This window comes from Mesocricetus auratus, unplaced genomic scaffold (assembly GCF_017639785.1).
Source record: "Mesocricetus auratus isolate SY011 unplaced genomic scaffold, BCM_Maur_2.0 Super-Scaffold_100007, whole genome shotgun sequence".
Classification (NCBI taxonomy): Eukaryota; Metazoa; Chordata; class Mammalia; order Rodentia; family Cricetidae; genus Mesocricetus; species Mesocricetus auratus.
In genome coordinates this window covers 11,369,114-11,386,643 of record NW_024429191.1, presented here as the reverse complement: position 1 = coordinate 11,386,643, position 17,530 = coordinate 11,369,114, and the positions used below count along the sequence as shown (strand labels likewise).

Here is a 17,530-nt window from a genome sequence, read left to right as displayed (position 1 = left end):
ATCTCAAAGGGTGGGGAGAGGCTGGGAGGGGCTGGGAGGGCGGCACAGATGAACTGCAGTGCAGAATATCCAAATTAGAGTTTTGAAGGTGAGTAAAGCTTTGCAGTGTTGGGGAGGGAAAAGGTATTTAAGGCAATGATGAAAGCGAATGTGCAGAGTGGGGGAAGCTCCCAGGGACGGCGTGGCTGCAGGGGGATGTCTGGGGAGATGAGGCTGGGAAGCAGCCGAGGCTGATGGCACATCTCCTGACAAAAGAATGGAGGTGGCAGAGGGGTGGCATCCCACAGACATAGGTGGGAACGTCTGTGTAAGGTCTAACCAAGAGAGCGGAGGCTTTAGGAGGTGAGGGTTTGCAGGTAAATGATCCTGCCCCCGGGCTGGAGATGAAACAATGGATCGTTCCATCTGTTCAGTTTTTTTCATTGGCATCTCCAGGAGGGCATTGTGTGCGTCTTAACCACTTGGCTCCATCCAATCAATGGAGGGGAACTAAATGGAGATAAAGAGCTGGCTGATTGGCTGGGGCTGAGTCATTTGTTTTGAAAGCGCAGAGGTTTTTGATAGAAGAATGTGTCAGGGTGGGTGGTTGAGCTATCCTGAGACCACTAACAAAGCCTTTTAAAGAGAGTTTTGAACAGGCTGTGGCTGCTAAGGAAGTGTGGTGAGATGGCACTGAGAACTCGCCTCAGGCACATCAGGCACACTCAGTTTTTTACTTCACATAAGAAACACCAGATGATTTAGAAAGTCCCGTTATTGAGGTCACCCCCTGACCAGAGCAACTTTGTTGGAATCTCTGGGATGAGATCCAGCCGTCAACATCAACGCAGTCTCCCCACATGAACCCCACGTGCAGCCAAAGCTGAGCAACCCTGTTTAGACTCAGAATACACCTGGGAGTCTGGAATGAGGAACTCACATTATAAGCCAAAGCTGGGGTAGAACCGCATGCATGGAAAGACTAGATGGGGATGTTTGCACCTGAATCCAAGCACCACTGGAGGCTGTGAAGGGAAACACATGTGTCTTGAGGTTCTGCAAGTCAGTGGCCACATGGAAGTGTCTGAGAGGTGTGAGCTGCAAGGGATAGTGGGGACGCCACTTCCCCACAACCTCTGCTGCAGGATGTCCAGAGAATAATGTGCCCTCTCTCCCTTTACCCTCCTAACCCTCTCTGAGAGTTCTTTTCTCACACTGAGCAACCATCCTGAACATACCAGGAAGTCATCCCAAGGCATGCCAAAAGGTGCAGCAAGTCCCCGCAGAGGCACACAGCATACTCCCTCTGGTGCTCCTAACTGACTCTTTCTACCAGGTGGGTGTTAGTTTCCTCTTCTGTGGAGTGAGGAAGCTCCTACCTCAGGTTGTCAGAACAAAATCAGATATGGCCGCAGATGCCAAGTGGCACAAAGCCAAGAATAAAAGAAGAGTAATTAACATGTTGAAGTGCTTTATAAAACACCAAGTACCGTCCCAAGCAGACACATGCTCTTGCTCACACATGCGCTCACACACACACACACACACACGCTCACACACACACGCGCGCACACACACACACACACACACACACGCTCACACACACACACGCACACACACACTTTGACTTCAGTCTCTCTTTAGTAAATAGAACCTGGTAAGGGAATAGCTATCATGATCCAGTATATAATGGAACTCAGACATAGACTGGCGATGTAACTTCTCGAAGCAAAGCTGATGAAGCATCTGGATGTAGAACCTGGGCACTGGTGTTCCAGAACCTTCCACTTTGGGGAGAAGAAGTGAACTTGGTCTGAGTGTACAGATTTGGTCTCTGTTTCTAACTCAGCCTGGATCAGCTGTGTCTTAGGCCTGCATCTTCTCTGAGTGGGAAATTGTCTTACTGCTTTTCTGTGCTGACACACTTAGATTTTGTTACTGTTTGCTTCAGCGTTACAGGGCAGGAGGTTAGACCTAGTGTTTCATACATGCCAGGCAAGTACTCTGCCATTGCAATATATCTCCAGTGCAGATTTCATGGCCTTTACAAAAGCAAATGCAGTTTTCCCCCTGACAGCAGGACAAATGTGTTAAAGGAGAATTCCAGTCCAGAGGCCAGTTTCTCTAAATGATAGCTACCATCACGGACTGGAAGAAACGTTTTCAGCTGGGTTCAAATCCTTATTTCTCCTTTTACTGTCATCCTCCTAGCTAAGAGTCTGAGAACTTCCTTCCTTCCTTTTCTTTGTTCATTTTTGCTTTCTGAGACACAGTTTCTCTACATAGCCTTGGTTGTCCTGGAACTCACTTTGTAGACGAGGTTGACCCCAAACTCACAGAGATCTGTAGACAAAAGTTTCTGTCCCACCCTGTCCTGCAGCTGTTCAGTCCCAAATAAACACACAGAGGCTCTATTACTTATAAACTGTTCAGCCTATGGTTCAGGCTTCTTATTGGCTAGCTCTCTCTTAATTATTAACCCATTTCTATTAATCTGTGTATCTCCACATGGTCTTGGCTTACTGGTGATGACCAGGTATCTTGCTTCCTCAGCAGCTACATGGTGTACCTCTTGAGACTCTCTCCTTCTTCCTTCCTCTTCCCAGAATTCCCCCCACCTATACTATACTTCCTGCTTAGCTACACCTTGCCTGTCCATTGGCCAAAATAGCTTTATTCATCAACCAATAAGAGAAACATATATTCACAGCATACAGAAGGACATCACCCATCATCTCTTGTTTTCTGTTTAAATAAAAATGAAGGTTTTAACTTTGATATAGTAAAATTATATATAATGAAAAAGCTATCAAGCAAGAACTATAGTTGACAATATTTAGTCCACTAACATTTGGCAAAATTTAAAGAAAATATTCTATTATCTAGCCTATCTTTGTGAGTCTAAATTTTTATATGTAACTCATCTTTTATCATAACTAAGGAAAACCATAGGCATAACTATCTGTCTTCAAAGACCCCAGAAAGATATAATATAAACCCTGGAATTGACAGAGACATCTAATTACCTAGACAGTCACCCAAAGTTTCTCTGTGACATTGGGGCATCCATCTTCAGCCTATAGGACACATCTCTCAACACAGCTCTCCTGAGGACCCGTTCTAGTACATGGTCCTTGGGGAGACACTCAGGCTATATCCAAACCTGTCTGAAAGCATACCCTGGGTCACACAGGGCATTCCTGTCTGTTATTCAGCTCATCTTCCAGAGTCCTGTGGGGTAGACTTTAGTGTACACATTTCACCAATGAGGAAACCATTATTTAAGTCAGTGAAATGACATATCTAAATATCACAGACAAGGAGTGGAGTACCAGGGTTGATGCCGTCCAAAAGAATTATCCTTCTGCAAATGCCAACAAAGTACACAGAGAAACCAAGGCTCGGTGGCATATCTAAATATAGCAGACAAGGAGAAGATTGCAGGGTTGGAAGCCTAGTGTCCCTGAACCCCGACTTTTTCCTGCAATTTTCCATGCTCTCCAAGATGCTGCCTCTATTCCTCCCTCAACATGTCCTTCTTAGCTGTGGACAGTGTTTATCTTCCTAAGCCAAGTTCCAACAGAAGGTCGCTCAGACACCTCCCCTGACCACCATCAGGTTTAGCTGTGGTTCTAACAATCATACTAAAAGGTACTCATTCCTCCATCCATTCACCCACCTGGAAAATCCTGTGCTCAACCAAGTCTACACAGCCATGAAAAGACAGGGAGCAGTTTGGTGGGAGACGCTAAGAGATGGGGAGACAGGAGATAAGAATGAGGTGAGCATCAGGTAGGCCCCAGAATAAGGAGGGGTTTAATTCAGAAAGACAATGGGATCTGGAGTCCCATTCTATGAAGTTTATGCTGGAGGCTGTGGTTCATCTACAGACAATGGACAGAGTTAGCCCCATGATGGTCCCTAAGAAATTCACCTCCATTCATTCCTCTAGGGAACACTGGAAGAGTTGGCCCCAATAGAAGTGGCCAGGGTCCCTGAAGAACAGTGAAAGAGAGAAAAAGAACAGAAACAGGAGCCTGACTAGAAGCCGCAGCTGGGCCTGAAGCAACAGGGCCATTGGGACTGGCACCATAGAATAGTAGCTGAGTAGATTCTCACTGAGACCTGGTGCCAAGGTGGCTTGAGGAGAATTTACTCTGGCTCTTTTGCATTTGGCCACTTAGCCTGAGGTCACTGGCTCCGCATGAACAGCTTTAGGCCTGCCACACAGCAGGAAGAAGGACATTTCTTAATAAGTCTCCCTCTTCTGTGTTTAAAAATGGCTTTCATTATTTCATCAGCCGTGTGGGGAAACAGACTCAAAACAAAGCAGGCAGGTGTCCTCTGGGTTATGGGAACAGGCTCCTGATAAGCTAGTGTGGTGGTTTAAGTGAGAATGGCCCCCATAGACTTATATATTCAAATTCTTGACACCCAGTTGGTGGAACTGTTTGGGAAGAATTAGGAGGTGTGGCCTTGTTGGAGGAGATGTGTCACTGCAGGCCAGGCTTATAAGTTTCAAAAACCCATGCCATTCCCAGTCTCTCTCTCTCTCTCTCTCTCTCTCTCTCTCTCTCTCTCTCTCTCTCTCTCTCTCTCTCTCTCTCTCTCCCTTTTTGCTCCCTGGTTGCGCATGAGGTGTAAGCTCTCAGCTACTGCTCTAGTACCATGCCTACCCACCTGCCATAGGCTCACCCTCTGAAACCCTAAACCCCAAACAATAAACCCTCTCTTCTGTAAGTTGCCTCGGTCATGGTGTATCTTCACAGCAATAGAAAGGTAACTAGGACAATTAGGACACCCAGTTCTCCTCTGGGACCTTCTCACCACGAGCAGGTGCCCTGGTAAACTCTGTGAGGTTTCTACCCATGATTCCCACCTTGCAAATGCAGAAATGGTTTCAGAGAACAGACCTACTGCTTCAGAACTCACCCAAAGAAAACGGAAGCTGAACTCTGCACGTAGATATCCTGCAGATGCCAGCAGGTGCATGGCAGGGCCGTGGAAAACAGGCCACAGACACACTCACCTCAGCAAAGCCCCAAGTCGGTCACGTGCTTGCCGAGCCAGCGGCCAGGCTCCAGTCATGCTCTTTCCTTTCTGCTAATGGTTCAGTCTCCGTGAATCTCGGGGATGGTGGCTCGCACGCATTGAGGAGGAGAGGAATGGGAAGCTCCTGAGGTCAATTATCGTCATCTGCCACACCTCGAAGTTTGTAAAGAATGAAGCTGACAGTAGGGCACGTGTACTTCCTAATCCCAGAGAGTGGGTTCAGATCCTTGCCAAGCTGTTTGCCCGCTGTGAGGCTCCGTGCAGGTTGTTCAGCTACTCAGGGCTTCATTGTTGTTGGAGCTGTAAGGTGGGCACGATACCCACCTAACAGCTCACTATCAGAGAAAAAAAATGTGAGAAGTATCTAGGCGCCTTGTTCGGGCACAACACAGACAGAGCTCAGTGACCCAGTTTCCTTCCTTACCTTGGACACTCAGGATCTGTCACCTCATGTGATGTGTTGTGGAGACTGTAAAAGAGAATGGTGAGCTTCAAGGACCAGGGCTGGGAGACATGGGACTCACACAGGGCAGACGTGAAAAGGTCTGGGAGAGGTGGGCTGTCTGTTCAGAGGCTTGCCCCCAGCCTATCTACCTTCCTATTCTCCATGAGAAATGTCAGCCTCTCCCCAGCAAGGAGCTTGTCCCGCCCCTCAGGACAGCCTCTTCAGCCGCCTGCCCTACAGAGAGGTTCCTCAGAGGCTTCTGAATCTGCCATGCTGGGTGAGGCTCAAGCAGTGCCTGCAAATGGTAAAACCAAATGTTTGCTTTACTCAATAAACATTAAGAGTCTCTGTAATTTAAAAGCAAAGCAACTTTAAACAAACAAACAAAAAAGTCAATCATGCTCATGTTGGTAAGTTTTGGAAAAACAATCTCAATACATGCTTTTTTAATGCTAACTTGAGTAATTTAATTTTTTCCATTCTTTTTAAGTTAGATAGAGGGATGGGCCTCACTGCGACATTTTCATACATACATGTCTTCATATTTTGTTTGTGTTCCTTCCCTACAGTCCTCCCCAAGCCTGCCCCTCCTCTGCTGACTCCCTTCCTCCCTCTATAATCTCCTCTTCTGTTTTTTTCTTTTGTGTGTATGCATGTTTTGCCTGCATGTATTTCTGTGCACCTTGGTGTGCCCAGTGCCTGTGGAGACCAGAGGAGGGTGTCAGGTCTCCTAGGACTGGAGTTACAAACAGGTGTGAGCCACCATGTGGGTGCCACGATGTCAAACCCAGTCCTCTGTTTGTTTGTTTGTTGTTTGTTTGTTTGGTCTTTCAAGACAGGGTTTCTTTTTATTTTGTCTTGTTTTGTTTAGTTTTTGGTCTTTCCAGACAGGGCCTCTCTGTGTAGCCCTGGCTGTCCTGGAACTCACTCTATAGACCAGGCTGGCCTCCAAGTCACAGAGATCCACCTGCCTCTGCCTCCCGAGTGCTAGGATTAAAGTACCACCTGGGTAACCCCAGTCCTCTGGAAGAGCAGCCAGTGCTCTTAACTGCTGGGCCACCTCTCCAGCCCCCTCCCTTCTGCTTTTAAGTCGCATGTGCTCTAGCCTCCACCCCTCTCCTGTGAGAGTCTTTCTTCCTGCTCTTAACACATTCCTATTGGCTGCAGACTTAGTGCAGTCTTCCTGTGGGCATACGACATTGTTTATAAAATTAAACTGACTGCATCACCTGCCTTTTGTGTAGGAATGTGTCCTATGAGCACATTTTTTTTCCAGTTTCACAATACCCTAAAGATACTACCAAAAAACAGGAGTGATTTGAACTATTGAGGATAAGGGGCTGGTTAAATGCACACGGATGTAAACTGAGATTCACTGAGCAACTATCATAAGGATGAGGCAGAGACACTAAGGGGGAAAGAGGCGATTGTGGCTTGCTCCATGAAAGCATATTCTAATGTGGCCTCACGTATAAAAACAATGTGCATAAATTCCAGTCTTTTTTATGTTTTATTGGCACTTGAAAACTGATCATATTTCTGGAGCAAAAAAAAAAAAACTATGATTTTTAAATTAGGTGTATGTGAGGGGAAGCACACTTGAGTGCCATGCTCTCCAAAGCCAGAAGAAGGCACTGGATCCCTGGAGCCTAAGTTACCAACATCGTGAGCCACTTGATGTGGGTGCTGGGGACCAAACTCTGGCCCTTTGCAGGAGGTGCTCTTCAACACTGCGCCATCTTTCTGGCCCCCAAAATGTGGTGTTTTGGCGCATGTATGCATTATACCACAAAATATACGTAATGGGACCTTATTTAGTCACAAGAGATTAAAATCTTGTCATTTTGACAACCTGAATGGTCTTGAAGGACTGACGGTGTGTATGCACTTTGATTGCTAGATGCTTGAGAATTGAGAGTGGAGTTGATGAGGGCCATTTGAAGACTTAGGTCTGTGATTTCTCAGTCTTGTAATTTTCATTCTAAAAAGTCACTCCCATGTCACCAAAGGCGGAGCATGCAGGAGGGGTGGCGCACTCTCTTCCACTCTGGTGAGCCCCTCTAGAGAGTTGCTCGGTGGGAGCTGAGGCATGGCTTGAGGCAGTCTGGCCACACCTGTCTTGTATTTTGTCTCTAAGAAAGCAAAGACCTGGCAAAGAAAAGAGCCCTGGAAAGAGCCCAGACCTGCATGGCAGCTTCATATTAGCCTTCTGTCTTTGACTCATCTTACTGTGTTGTGAGCCAATCTCCCAGTGTGGAACTGACGGGGCCCTATAGACTGCCACTAGCTCCCTGGGCACTGGCGCCTGGCTTGGGCTCTCCACCCTACCTCAGCTTTCAGGATCCCACGGGGAAAATCTAATCCAAGGAGCACATGTGAGGTGAGGAGCAGAGAAGGAAAACGGGGAAGATCTGAGTGAGGATTCGGCCCCCCATCTGGTCCTCCAGCCTCCATTCCTTTGCCCTCGCCTCTTGCAGCAGGTCTGTGGGGCCCTGGCGGCATCCAGTGCCCTCAGGACCAGAATGTGGGAGGTGGCGCCTGACTTGACTCAGCACTGCCTCCTAGCAACTACCTGAGGGTTGTGGTCTCAGTCCTCACCCGGCCTCCATTTCTTCTGTCATGTGTGGATGCTCATCCACACCAGAGTCCATGTGACAGATGAACTTCAGGAATGCAGGCTCTTGGTGCAGTGCCAGGCATCTAGTGATACCTCAAAAGTGTTGACCCGCAGTGGTGGGTACACCTTTAGTCCCAGCGCTCACGAGGCAGAGGCAGTCGGATCTCTGTGTGTTCAAGGCCAGCCTGGTCTACAGAGCGAGTTCCAGGACAGCCAGGGCTACAGAGAAACCCTGTCTGGAAAAGCAAACAAACAAAAAACTGACGATTGACAGAGAAGAGCTGGATGCCGCCTGTCTGCTCACTGGATCAATCGGTTCACACTCAGGGATTTGGACACAGTGACTAACCTCGCGGAAGCCAAAATTCTGCAACTGGAAAACAGGAAGGCTAGCGATTTCTTTAAGTTTAAGGGAGACTGGAGGACTGGAAGAGAAGATGAAAATGAAAGCAGCAGCCGGGCGATGATGGCAGAAGCCTTTATTTAATCCCAGCATATCTAGACTGTGTTCACGCCTGTGGCGGGGGTGGGGGGGTGAGGGGGTGAGGGTGGGGAGTGTAGATTAAGAAATGGCAGGTCAAAAAATTATAGATACTAAAGACGAGACACAGGATAGAATTGGGAGGGCACTCCAGTGAATACTGAGGAAAAAGAGCCCCAAGTTTATACACACAACCTTTACATACCCCAATCAAAAGTGGGGGAAAGCAAAAAGACTTCCTTGCCAAGATACAAAGAACAACAAGCAAGCATAGTTACCTTTCAATATGTAAAACATCAAGTAAGCACACCCTAAACCAAGTATCCTGTTGTCAAGGCAAGAGAGGCAATAGCCACACCTTTGGCTACATATTCTGTTATTACAGTAAGACATCCATTAGTTACTTCTTAGGCCAAATATCCTGTTGTTTAACTTTGAACAGGCAATAGTGGGTTTGAACTCTCTGACCTTAAGTCAAGATGAAGTGGAGCCATGTCTGTGAGCCCTAACACCAGCACTCAGGAGGCAGAGGCAGGAGAATCTCTGAGAGTTTGAGGCCAGCCAGGTCTGCAAAGTAAGTTCCAGAAAAGCCAGCTACACAGAGAAACCCTGTCTTGAAAAACCAAAGAAAGACAGAAGAAGGAAGGAAGGAAGGGAGGGAGGAAGGAGGAAGGGAGGGAGGGAGGGAGGAAGGAGGAAGGGAGGGAGGAAGGAAGGAAGGAAGGAAGGAAGGAAGGGAGGGAGGAAGGAGGAAGGGAGGGAGGGAGGGAGGAAGGAAGGAAGGAAGGAGGAAGGAAGGAAGGAAGGAAGGAGGAAGGAAGGAAGGAAGGAAGGAGGAAGGAAGGGAGGGAGGGAGGAAGGAAGGAAGGAGGAAGGAAGGGAGGGAGGAAGGAAGGAAGGAAGGAAGGAAGGAGGAAGGAAGGGAGGGAGGAAGGAAGGAGGAAGGGAGGGAGGGAGGAAGGAAGGAGGAAGGGAGGGAGGGAGGAAGGAATTAAAGCAGCCCTCCTCAGCTTGGAGAGCACCTAAGTGTCCGCAGCGGCCATCATCCTAGCCCTGCTGCAGGGATGAGCTGTGGCCTCAGTGAAGGTCTATTTTTGGCTTTTGCAAGCCCGACTCATAAAAACACAACCTCGCTTCTTGTCAGCACTTCTGCGCTTTCATTTATTGTTCCTGCCAATCCTGGGGACTCGCCGTGTGGGAACCTCTTCATTATTGATAATTCAGGGAAGTAGTATTTTAAAGTTTTATGATCCTCACTTTGAGCCATCTGAACCACAATGTGTGATCTGGTCTTTCCGGTGAAGAGGGAGTCGGGGGATAGAAGACGGTGGGGGGATAGGGCATCCTTTGGAAATGAATAATTTATCCCATTTTCCCAGTGTCAGTTATATTAAATTATATTCCTCACATTAGCAGCTTGAAAGGACAATGGGGGACTGGTGTATAAAAAGAAAAAAACAAAGTGACTTTGTCCATACCCATAACATTTAAAACCCCAAGCCGCATTTTTTTAATGTCCATGAAGATTTTAATAATAAAAAGTCTAGGAAGGTTTATTTCATTCCTCCCCACCCCCACCTCTACCCCATTTCTTTTACAAATCAAGTTAAGGCATTCAGGGCTCTATCTTGCTGTTTTAACTGGAGGGGGGGTTATCCACAATAATGCCTTTCTTTGCAAAATCTCTCTTTCTCTCCTTCCATCCTTCCATTCCTCCCCCTCCCCCCCTCCCAAGTCAGACGGAACTGTTTGTGGTTCCACTCCACTGGAGCAAATCACCTAGCTTCTTGGTGCTCCTCCTGATAGCAGCCCAAATCTCCTCGTAACTTGGTAGGTGGGGCTTTCCGGTTCTGCCCTCACTGCAGCTTCTTCACAGCGGCTGGACTCTCATGCAGCACTGAGCACCTAGAAGGCTACCTGGTTGTTAACCATCCTTCTTCAGCTCCTTGAGCCCTTAGGGCCTTCTCTCTGCGGAGCTTAGAGTGACCTTTTCAGCCTCTGCCTGCCCCTCCAACTTCATCTTTGTCACTCCCCTTGTGGCCCTGTTTCTCTGGCCACTCAAAGATGCCTATCTGTGGTTCTGCCAGAGGTCAGCCTCCTGGGTGTCTTTGTTGGTGTATGCTCCTCTCTGCATCCAGAAAGATCATCTAGGGAGGCAGGAATGAAAGCAAGAATATGTCTAGAGCCAAACTGAGAGGTAAGAGGGGTTCGAGGAAGTATAACTAGACAAATGTGTTAATTTGATAATGTTTTGGACAGATGGCAGCTAGAACAAATGAATTGATGGAATGGATTTGGAAACAGAAGGGAAGGAGTGGGTTATGAGAGAGTCCTACATTGATCAGAAATAAACAATGGTTCTGTCTCGGTTAGAGTTTCCACTGCTTTGGAGAACACGTAGCCTTTCTAAAAAGAAAGAGACAGACGAGGGGTGCTCACATACCAGACAGAGGCACTGGACTATCCCTTGGCCGGTCCCTGAGGCTGAAATAAATTAAAATAAAATATAAAAAATTTTCATGAGAAAATTTTCCAGGGCACCTGGAGCATTTATTTCATTAGCATTCAGAGCAGAACAAGATGCAGGCAGCATGGCCCTGGCCCCAGCACTGCCCCCAGCTCAGCTCTCCAAGGGAGATAGGTGCATATTTAAAATAAATATCTCCTGTAGTGATCAAGCTAATTACATGGTAGGTCCACACTTCCTTGAAGACATCAGTGAAATCCCACAGTATCTGAAAAGCCTGCTGGGATCTGATTTCTTGCGTTTCACGTGGCATCTGTGGGACTCATCGTGGACTTGTGTTGCCCAGTCACACTCCCATTTTACCAGCAGCAGGGCACCCATCCTCCTGCAGGACATTTGTTCCTACTTGGGGGCCACTGTGAAGGAGTCTTCTCTGGACCCTCTCAGTCAGCTTTCACTGGATCTTCTGCTTTTTCAGCTGACTTATGGGTTCAGGTGTGCCTAGTTAGTGTTTGATCATCTCACTGAAGTCTAAGGACTCTTGCGCTTTGTTTTTGTGGGTTTTCTTGGAATACATTTGTATCAGACATAAAGCTTTAAATCTCAAACATCAGGAAACCCACACACCAAGCTGGACTAAAGCCTGAAAAGGATGTATTTTTCCCTGTAACTGCAGAGTTCAGCACGGGTCCAGCTTTGGACAAGGTGTGGTCCAGGGGATAAGACGCTCTCAGGCCTGTCTCCGCTTCCTGGCTGCATCTTTCTTCATGCGGATGCCCTTGTTCTCCTCCTGGTTGTTCTTGGAGTAGCAGCAATTGCTACCTCCCTACAGCATCATGCAAGGGAAAACGCCACCTCATAGGAACCAAGGGAACTTCTTCCCACAAGGCCATAGTCAGTGCTGCCTCATATCCAATGTATCCAAACAGAGTGACATACTGATGTCAAGATTGTGTTCCCTGGTTGGCTGGATAGAGCTAGAGATCACCATGGTCATTGAGGGGCGGGGTCCCACCCAGTCACAAGTGGGGCAGGGGTAAGTGAGCTCCTGAAAGGAACCCAGGGAGCTTCTGACTCAGGAAGGAAAGAGACACTAGAGAAGCAACCTCAAAGTGTTCAACACGGCCGGGCATTGGTGGCGCACGCCTTTAATCCCAGCACTTGGGAGGCAGAGGCAGGAGGATCTCTGTGAGTTCGAGGCCAGCCTGGTCTACAAGAGCAAGTTCCAGGACAGCCTCCAAAGCCACAGAGAAACCCTGTCTCGAAAAAACCAAAAAAAAAAAAAAAAGTGTTCAACACGACAGCCAGAATACGGGTCCTTTCCCATTTACACCAAGTGACAAGGAGGGTTTTAAGCTTCATCAGGGGCTCTGGGAATGGTGTCTATAAAGCAGAGAGGCAGCAAGAAGGAAGCAAATGCTCCTTCCTCTGGCATCCGAGGGAAAGGAGCTGGAGTCTAGGCTTATGGATAGCCATGGATGGAGAAGGGAGGGGACTAAGCCAAGAGATGAGGAGTGGGTCCGGGCATGTGAGAAGGTGACAGTTACTCGCTGCCGTCTTGAGCCAGTACAAGTTTATCACCTAAGAGTTCTGTAAGTCTGTCTTAAGAGAGTCAGGAGGCAGTTGGCCTGCATCCTCGTTCAAGCTTACTTAAGCTGTTGGGTGAATTCCCTGCCTTGTGATTACGGGACTGAAGTTCTCATTGTGTTTTGTTTTTTTCATGTTAGCTGTCAGCTCTGGCTTGCCTTCAGGTCCTAGCTGCATGGCCCTGTCACAGCATGTTAGGGTCTCTTGTCAAGGCCAGTAGATGATCTTTTCCCTTCTCCAGAGTTTTACAACATTGTTCAATCATGGGAGGACCTCTGAGAAGCAGTCTGTGAAAAAGATCTTAAAAATAGAGCAGCATCAGCACCATACCTACCTCCCCCCACCCCACTCCAACCTGAGCAGAAAGCCTGCCCGTGAAGGACTGGCTCAGGCTGCTATCAGGAATAGTGGGAGCTCAGTGCTTTGTGGAGTGGCAACAGTCCCCTGGAGTCGTAACAGCTACTCTGTCTACTATGAGACTGGGAGAGCATAAAGGGCTGTGGGGATGACCGGGGGTCTGTAGCTTCAGGTGGTACCTCCCAGCTCAGTTTCTGTGTTGTTCACGGTGCCTTAACACTTGGCAATAATTACAAATTATTCATCAGGTTTCTTTTTCTCGTACTCAGTCCACGAAGGGGGATGGAGGTCTGTAAATGCCTTGTGAGGTGTGCAGCACATCTTGGTAAAATATGCTGCCAGAACAGACTTCAGTGAAAGGAGATGATGTGATGGGCTGAACAAATGCCTTCATTTTCCATTGTGCAAATCCCCCAATCATATTACAGTTAAAATATGTGCAAAGGATTAACCAATGGGTTATTATTCATAACTTGTTTTTATAACCTAGACTATGGGAATGAACTAAACACTGACCAGCTGAAGATCAGCTGCAGATAAACTTTAGAGTCAACTGAACCTTGGTGTAAATGCCAGCATTGTTAGTAGGCAGTGTCTTTGTTGTCTTAGGCAAGTTAGTAACCTTGTATCTACAGTTTCCTTATTTATAAAACAAAGCAATTCCTACCTTGTATCATTGTTAGAAGGATAAGGTATAACGAATACATAGTGTCTCTGCATAAAATTGAAAAAAAAATAGCTTTTAACTAAAAAGAAAAAGTCAGCTGTAGAGCCAGTGAGATGGCTCAGCAGGTAAAGACACCTGCCACCAAAACCAGAGTTCAGCCCCAGGAACTTCCAAGGTGAGAGGAGAGTGCTGACTCCTGCTAGTTGTCCTCTGACCCCCACACAAATATCACTGCATGTGCATGCCCTCCACAAATAAACATAATTTTAAAAATTCAAATATCAGTTGCAGTATACATATATAGTGAAGCACCCTACATCAAAAGAAGATGCCACATTCAGGGCATGGCAAAGCCATTCCAAATGTGATTCCACAGCACCTGTGGCCACCTGCACTGGGCCTGTCAACAGCCAGTCGTGGATCAAGGAGGATCTCACAGAGGCCTTTCTCCTCCCAGTCGAACTAGTGGTCCCTGGTAGATTCTAGGAATGGGACAGTCACCATCTTCAGTAATGGATCAACCCTCCAGAATCTGATGGCAGTTTCAAGTCCTAGGCACCCGGTTGAACTCGTGGTCCCTGGCAGATTCTAGGAACGGGACAGTCACAACCTTCAGTAGTGGATCAACCCTCCAGAATCCAATGGCAGTTTTAAGTCCTAGGCACTCAGACGGTCCTGGTTAAAAATAAGTGGGTACCAAAACCAAAAGACATGAATCAAGGAGGAGAGCTGTAGGAAAGAGTGGGGCATGATGGGTGGGAGGAAGAGGCAAAAGGAAGGGAGAAAGACTAGGCAGAACGTGCTACATTCATTTATGGAAATTGTCAAAGAACGCAGTTAGTCAAGATGGAAAAGAAGGCCAAATGAAAGGTTGAGAGAGAGCCGGGCGGTGGTGGCTCACGCCTTTAATCCCAGCACTCGGGAGGCAGAGGCAGGCGGATCTTTGTGCGTTCGAGGCCAGGCTGGACCGATAGCCTCCGAAACAATACAGAGAAACCCTGTCTCGTAAAAACCAAAAAAAGAGAAAGGTTGAGAGCATTATTCAATGGTAGAGCACTTGCTGAGCAGATGTTTGACTCCCTAACACACACACACACACACAGTCACACACGCACGCATGCACACGCATGCACGAACACATGCACGCGTGCGTTTGTTTACATTGGAAAGTGGAAAACCAGAAAAGAACATTGAATTGCCTGGGAAAGGTGGCCTATAAACCCCATGATATTCAACTCCTCTTTGTCAAATCAGCACCCATTGCTATGGACAGCAGCACCCATCATGCACACAAACATCTGGAGAGGTATAATCAACATCATCACCACACTTGGCTGGGATGAGGGTCATTTGAATGTTTTCTTGTTGTCTGGAAGGGGGCTCATCATCCCGGATGTCTGTGAGATGGAGAGCAAGTTCTGGTGGCCAGAGGGAAGGGAGGGAAAAGTGCTTGTCTCTGTGCTGACTTTGGTCCAACTTTGCAGGTGATCGTGAAGACAAGAACAGAGTACCAGCCGGAGCAGAGGAGCAAAGGGAAGTTCCGAGTGCCGAAGATTGCTGAGTTTACGGTCAGTTCCTCGGCAGGGTGACAAGAAACGGGGAAAGGTGGCACTTGCTGGAGGCACAGGGACATTTGTGGAGGAGGAAAATGGTACAGGCTATTTCAGGAGGGATTCTGGAAGTCACATGGGCTCCACCACTGAGGTTCATCACAGGACAAGAGCTCATCCTGGGCTCTTCAGTTCCGACAAACTGATGGCTGATGAAGGCTGTCTACAGCCTCTCATTTTTTTTGCCCTCTTCTTCCTGCATTTTCATTACAGCCTTCATGAGATGTGACAGGAATGTGTGAAGAAAGAGAAGCTGACAGATACAAACCAGTGGGTTTCTTTGGGGTGGGGTAGGTGGGGTGGACAGAGCAGTAAAGCATGCTGTGAGCAGAGGAAAGGAAAGCTGAGGTTAGAGCCTGGGAACTGACAGGATCGGGAGGCCAGCATTCAGCAGCAAGGGTGCGGGGCTCTGAGAGAGCATAGCTTATACAAAGGCCCTGAGGCTGTAGGAATGTTAGCATCAATAGGACCAAGGATGATGAGGCTGTGTTCTGGGAAAGGGGTGGGGAGAAAACAGTTAAGTCAGACGTGGGTAGGGTGCAGAGTCCCAAGTCTCGTGGGCCATGTGGATGAACCTTAGGTTGTTTGTGGACAGCTATAGGAAGCCTCTGAAGGACTGTAAGTAGAGGAGAGATGTGACTGAATTTGGGTCTTAAAAAGATTGCGTCATCTTTCACATAATGACGTGCAGTGGGCAAGAAGTTAAATGGGAGATGGTTTGGCTACAATAATTGTCCAAGTAAAAATCTGCAGTGGTCCAGACAAGACTAGTAAATGGATAGTGAAGAAAACAGACCCAAAGGCTAAAAGTGAACACTGCCCTTGGTCATCTGGGGACTGGAGTGGGTTTCTTTCTGCCCTCGATAATCTCACTTTGCACTAAATCTCTGAGTGGCCGTGTGTGTGAGCCTGGATGCTAACTCCCTCATGAAGCTGGGACTGTTCATTTACTGTCACCTTAACTTCCGCTGTGCAGTGTGGGCCTAGGGAACGTGGTTACTGGCTCCTGCTGTGTGCGGCTACCTGCAGGGAACGAGCACAGAGGTCTGAGGAGAAAGCAGGGATCGTGATGACAATGTGGACGTATGTGACCCTGGTGCAGAATTGACTTGTCCTGGCAACAGAGTTCACAACAAAATGCCCAGAGTCCCACATAAGAATGCTTGCTCTCTCTCTCTCTCTCTCTCTCTCTCTCTCTCTCTATATATATATATATATATATATATATATGTATATGTACATATATACATACACACACATAATATATATTGACTCTCTACCTTCTCCTTGATTTCATATATAAAACCATAGCTCTATAACAGACTATTTTATAAATTCTCAAGGTTTACTTTTTCAGGCTGGCAAGATACCTTGCTCAGCAGGTGAGAAGCATGGAGACCTAAGTTCAACTCTTAGAATCCACATAAAGGAGAGAGAACCAACTCCATAGAGTTGTCCCCTGACTGCACATGCTTGCCTTGGCATACACAGAGAGAGAGAGAGAGAGAGAGAGAGAGAGAGAGAGAGAGAGAGAGAGAGAGAGAGAGAGAGAGCAGAGAGCAGAGAGCAGAGAGACAGAGGAGAGAGAGAGAGAGGAGAGAAACAGAGAAGAAACAGACACAGAGAGAAAGGGGGGAGACTGGTATAAACCCCATCAGTCAAAGGGGAACTGTGGCTCAGAGAAATGATTTAATCCCCTGGCCCAGGTACCCAGTGTCCAGGTCAGCATTGAAGCTGGGCCTGCCTGGTCTTTCTGCCTGCAGTTGATTGCTCCAGACAGAGCAGAAATGAGTCAGCTAAGAGAATGAACAAGGGTGGCTCAACCAGGGTCCAGGCCCATGGAAAGCCCCTCACGCAGTTTGGCCCACTTGTGCCTTGGGTCAGCGCTGGAAGAAGAGACTGTGGTTTTACAGCAGCCCTTAGTGAGCACTGTCTGTCAGGTGTAGGCGGGGACAAGCCCTGCCTTCTGGAACAAAAGGGTGGGGGTGGGGGGGGTGAGGCAGACTCTCATTTGCTTATGTAAAGCTTGAAATGTTAATTAGCCTGGTTTCCAGCTTTCTTCAGAGAGCTTCCTCTGGGCTTTGTGGAATATACATCTGCTGGCTGGAGGGTGGTGCGGGAGGAGGCTGAGGAGGTTGTGGGGTAATTAAGAAGAGTCTGAGGGTCTTCCATGAGTAAGCTCACTGGGGCTCAGGGAGCCGCCAAGGCTGCTGTGGGAGCAGAATCATGAAACTCATTTTTGCCTGGGAAGGAGGATTGGACTCCTCT

The 17,530-nt window shown here is 47.7% G+C and overlaps 1 protein-coding gene across 2 annotated transcripts in view; it reads left to right on the top strand.

Annotated features, from left to right (window-relative positions):
• Nsg2 (neuronal vesicle trafficking associated 2) overlaps window positions 1-17,530 on the top strand; it is a 57,816-nt gene that overhangs the window by 1,676 nt on the left and 38,610 nt on the right. For both annotated transcript variants that reach the window (XM_021233853.2, XM_040748410.1), the window contains exon 3: window positions 15,137-15,220. In XM_021233853.2, coding sequence (XP_021089512.1) covers window positions 15,137-15,220 — 84 coding nt within the window. The remainder of the gene's footprint in view (window positions 1-15,136; window positions 15,221-17,530) is intronic.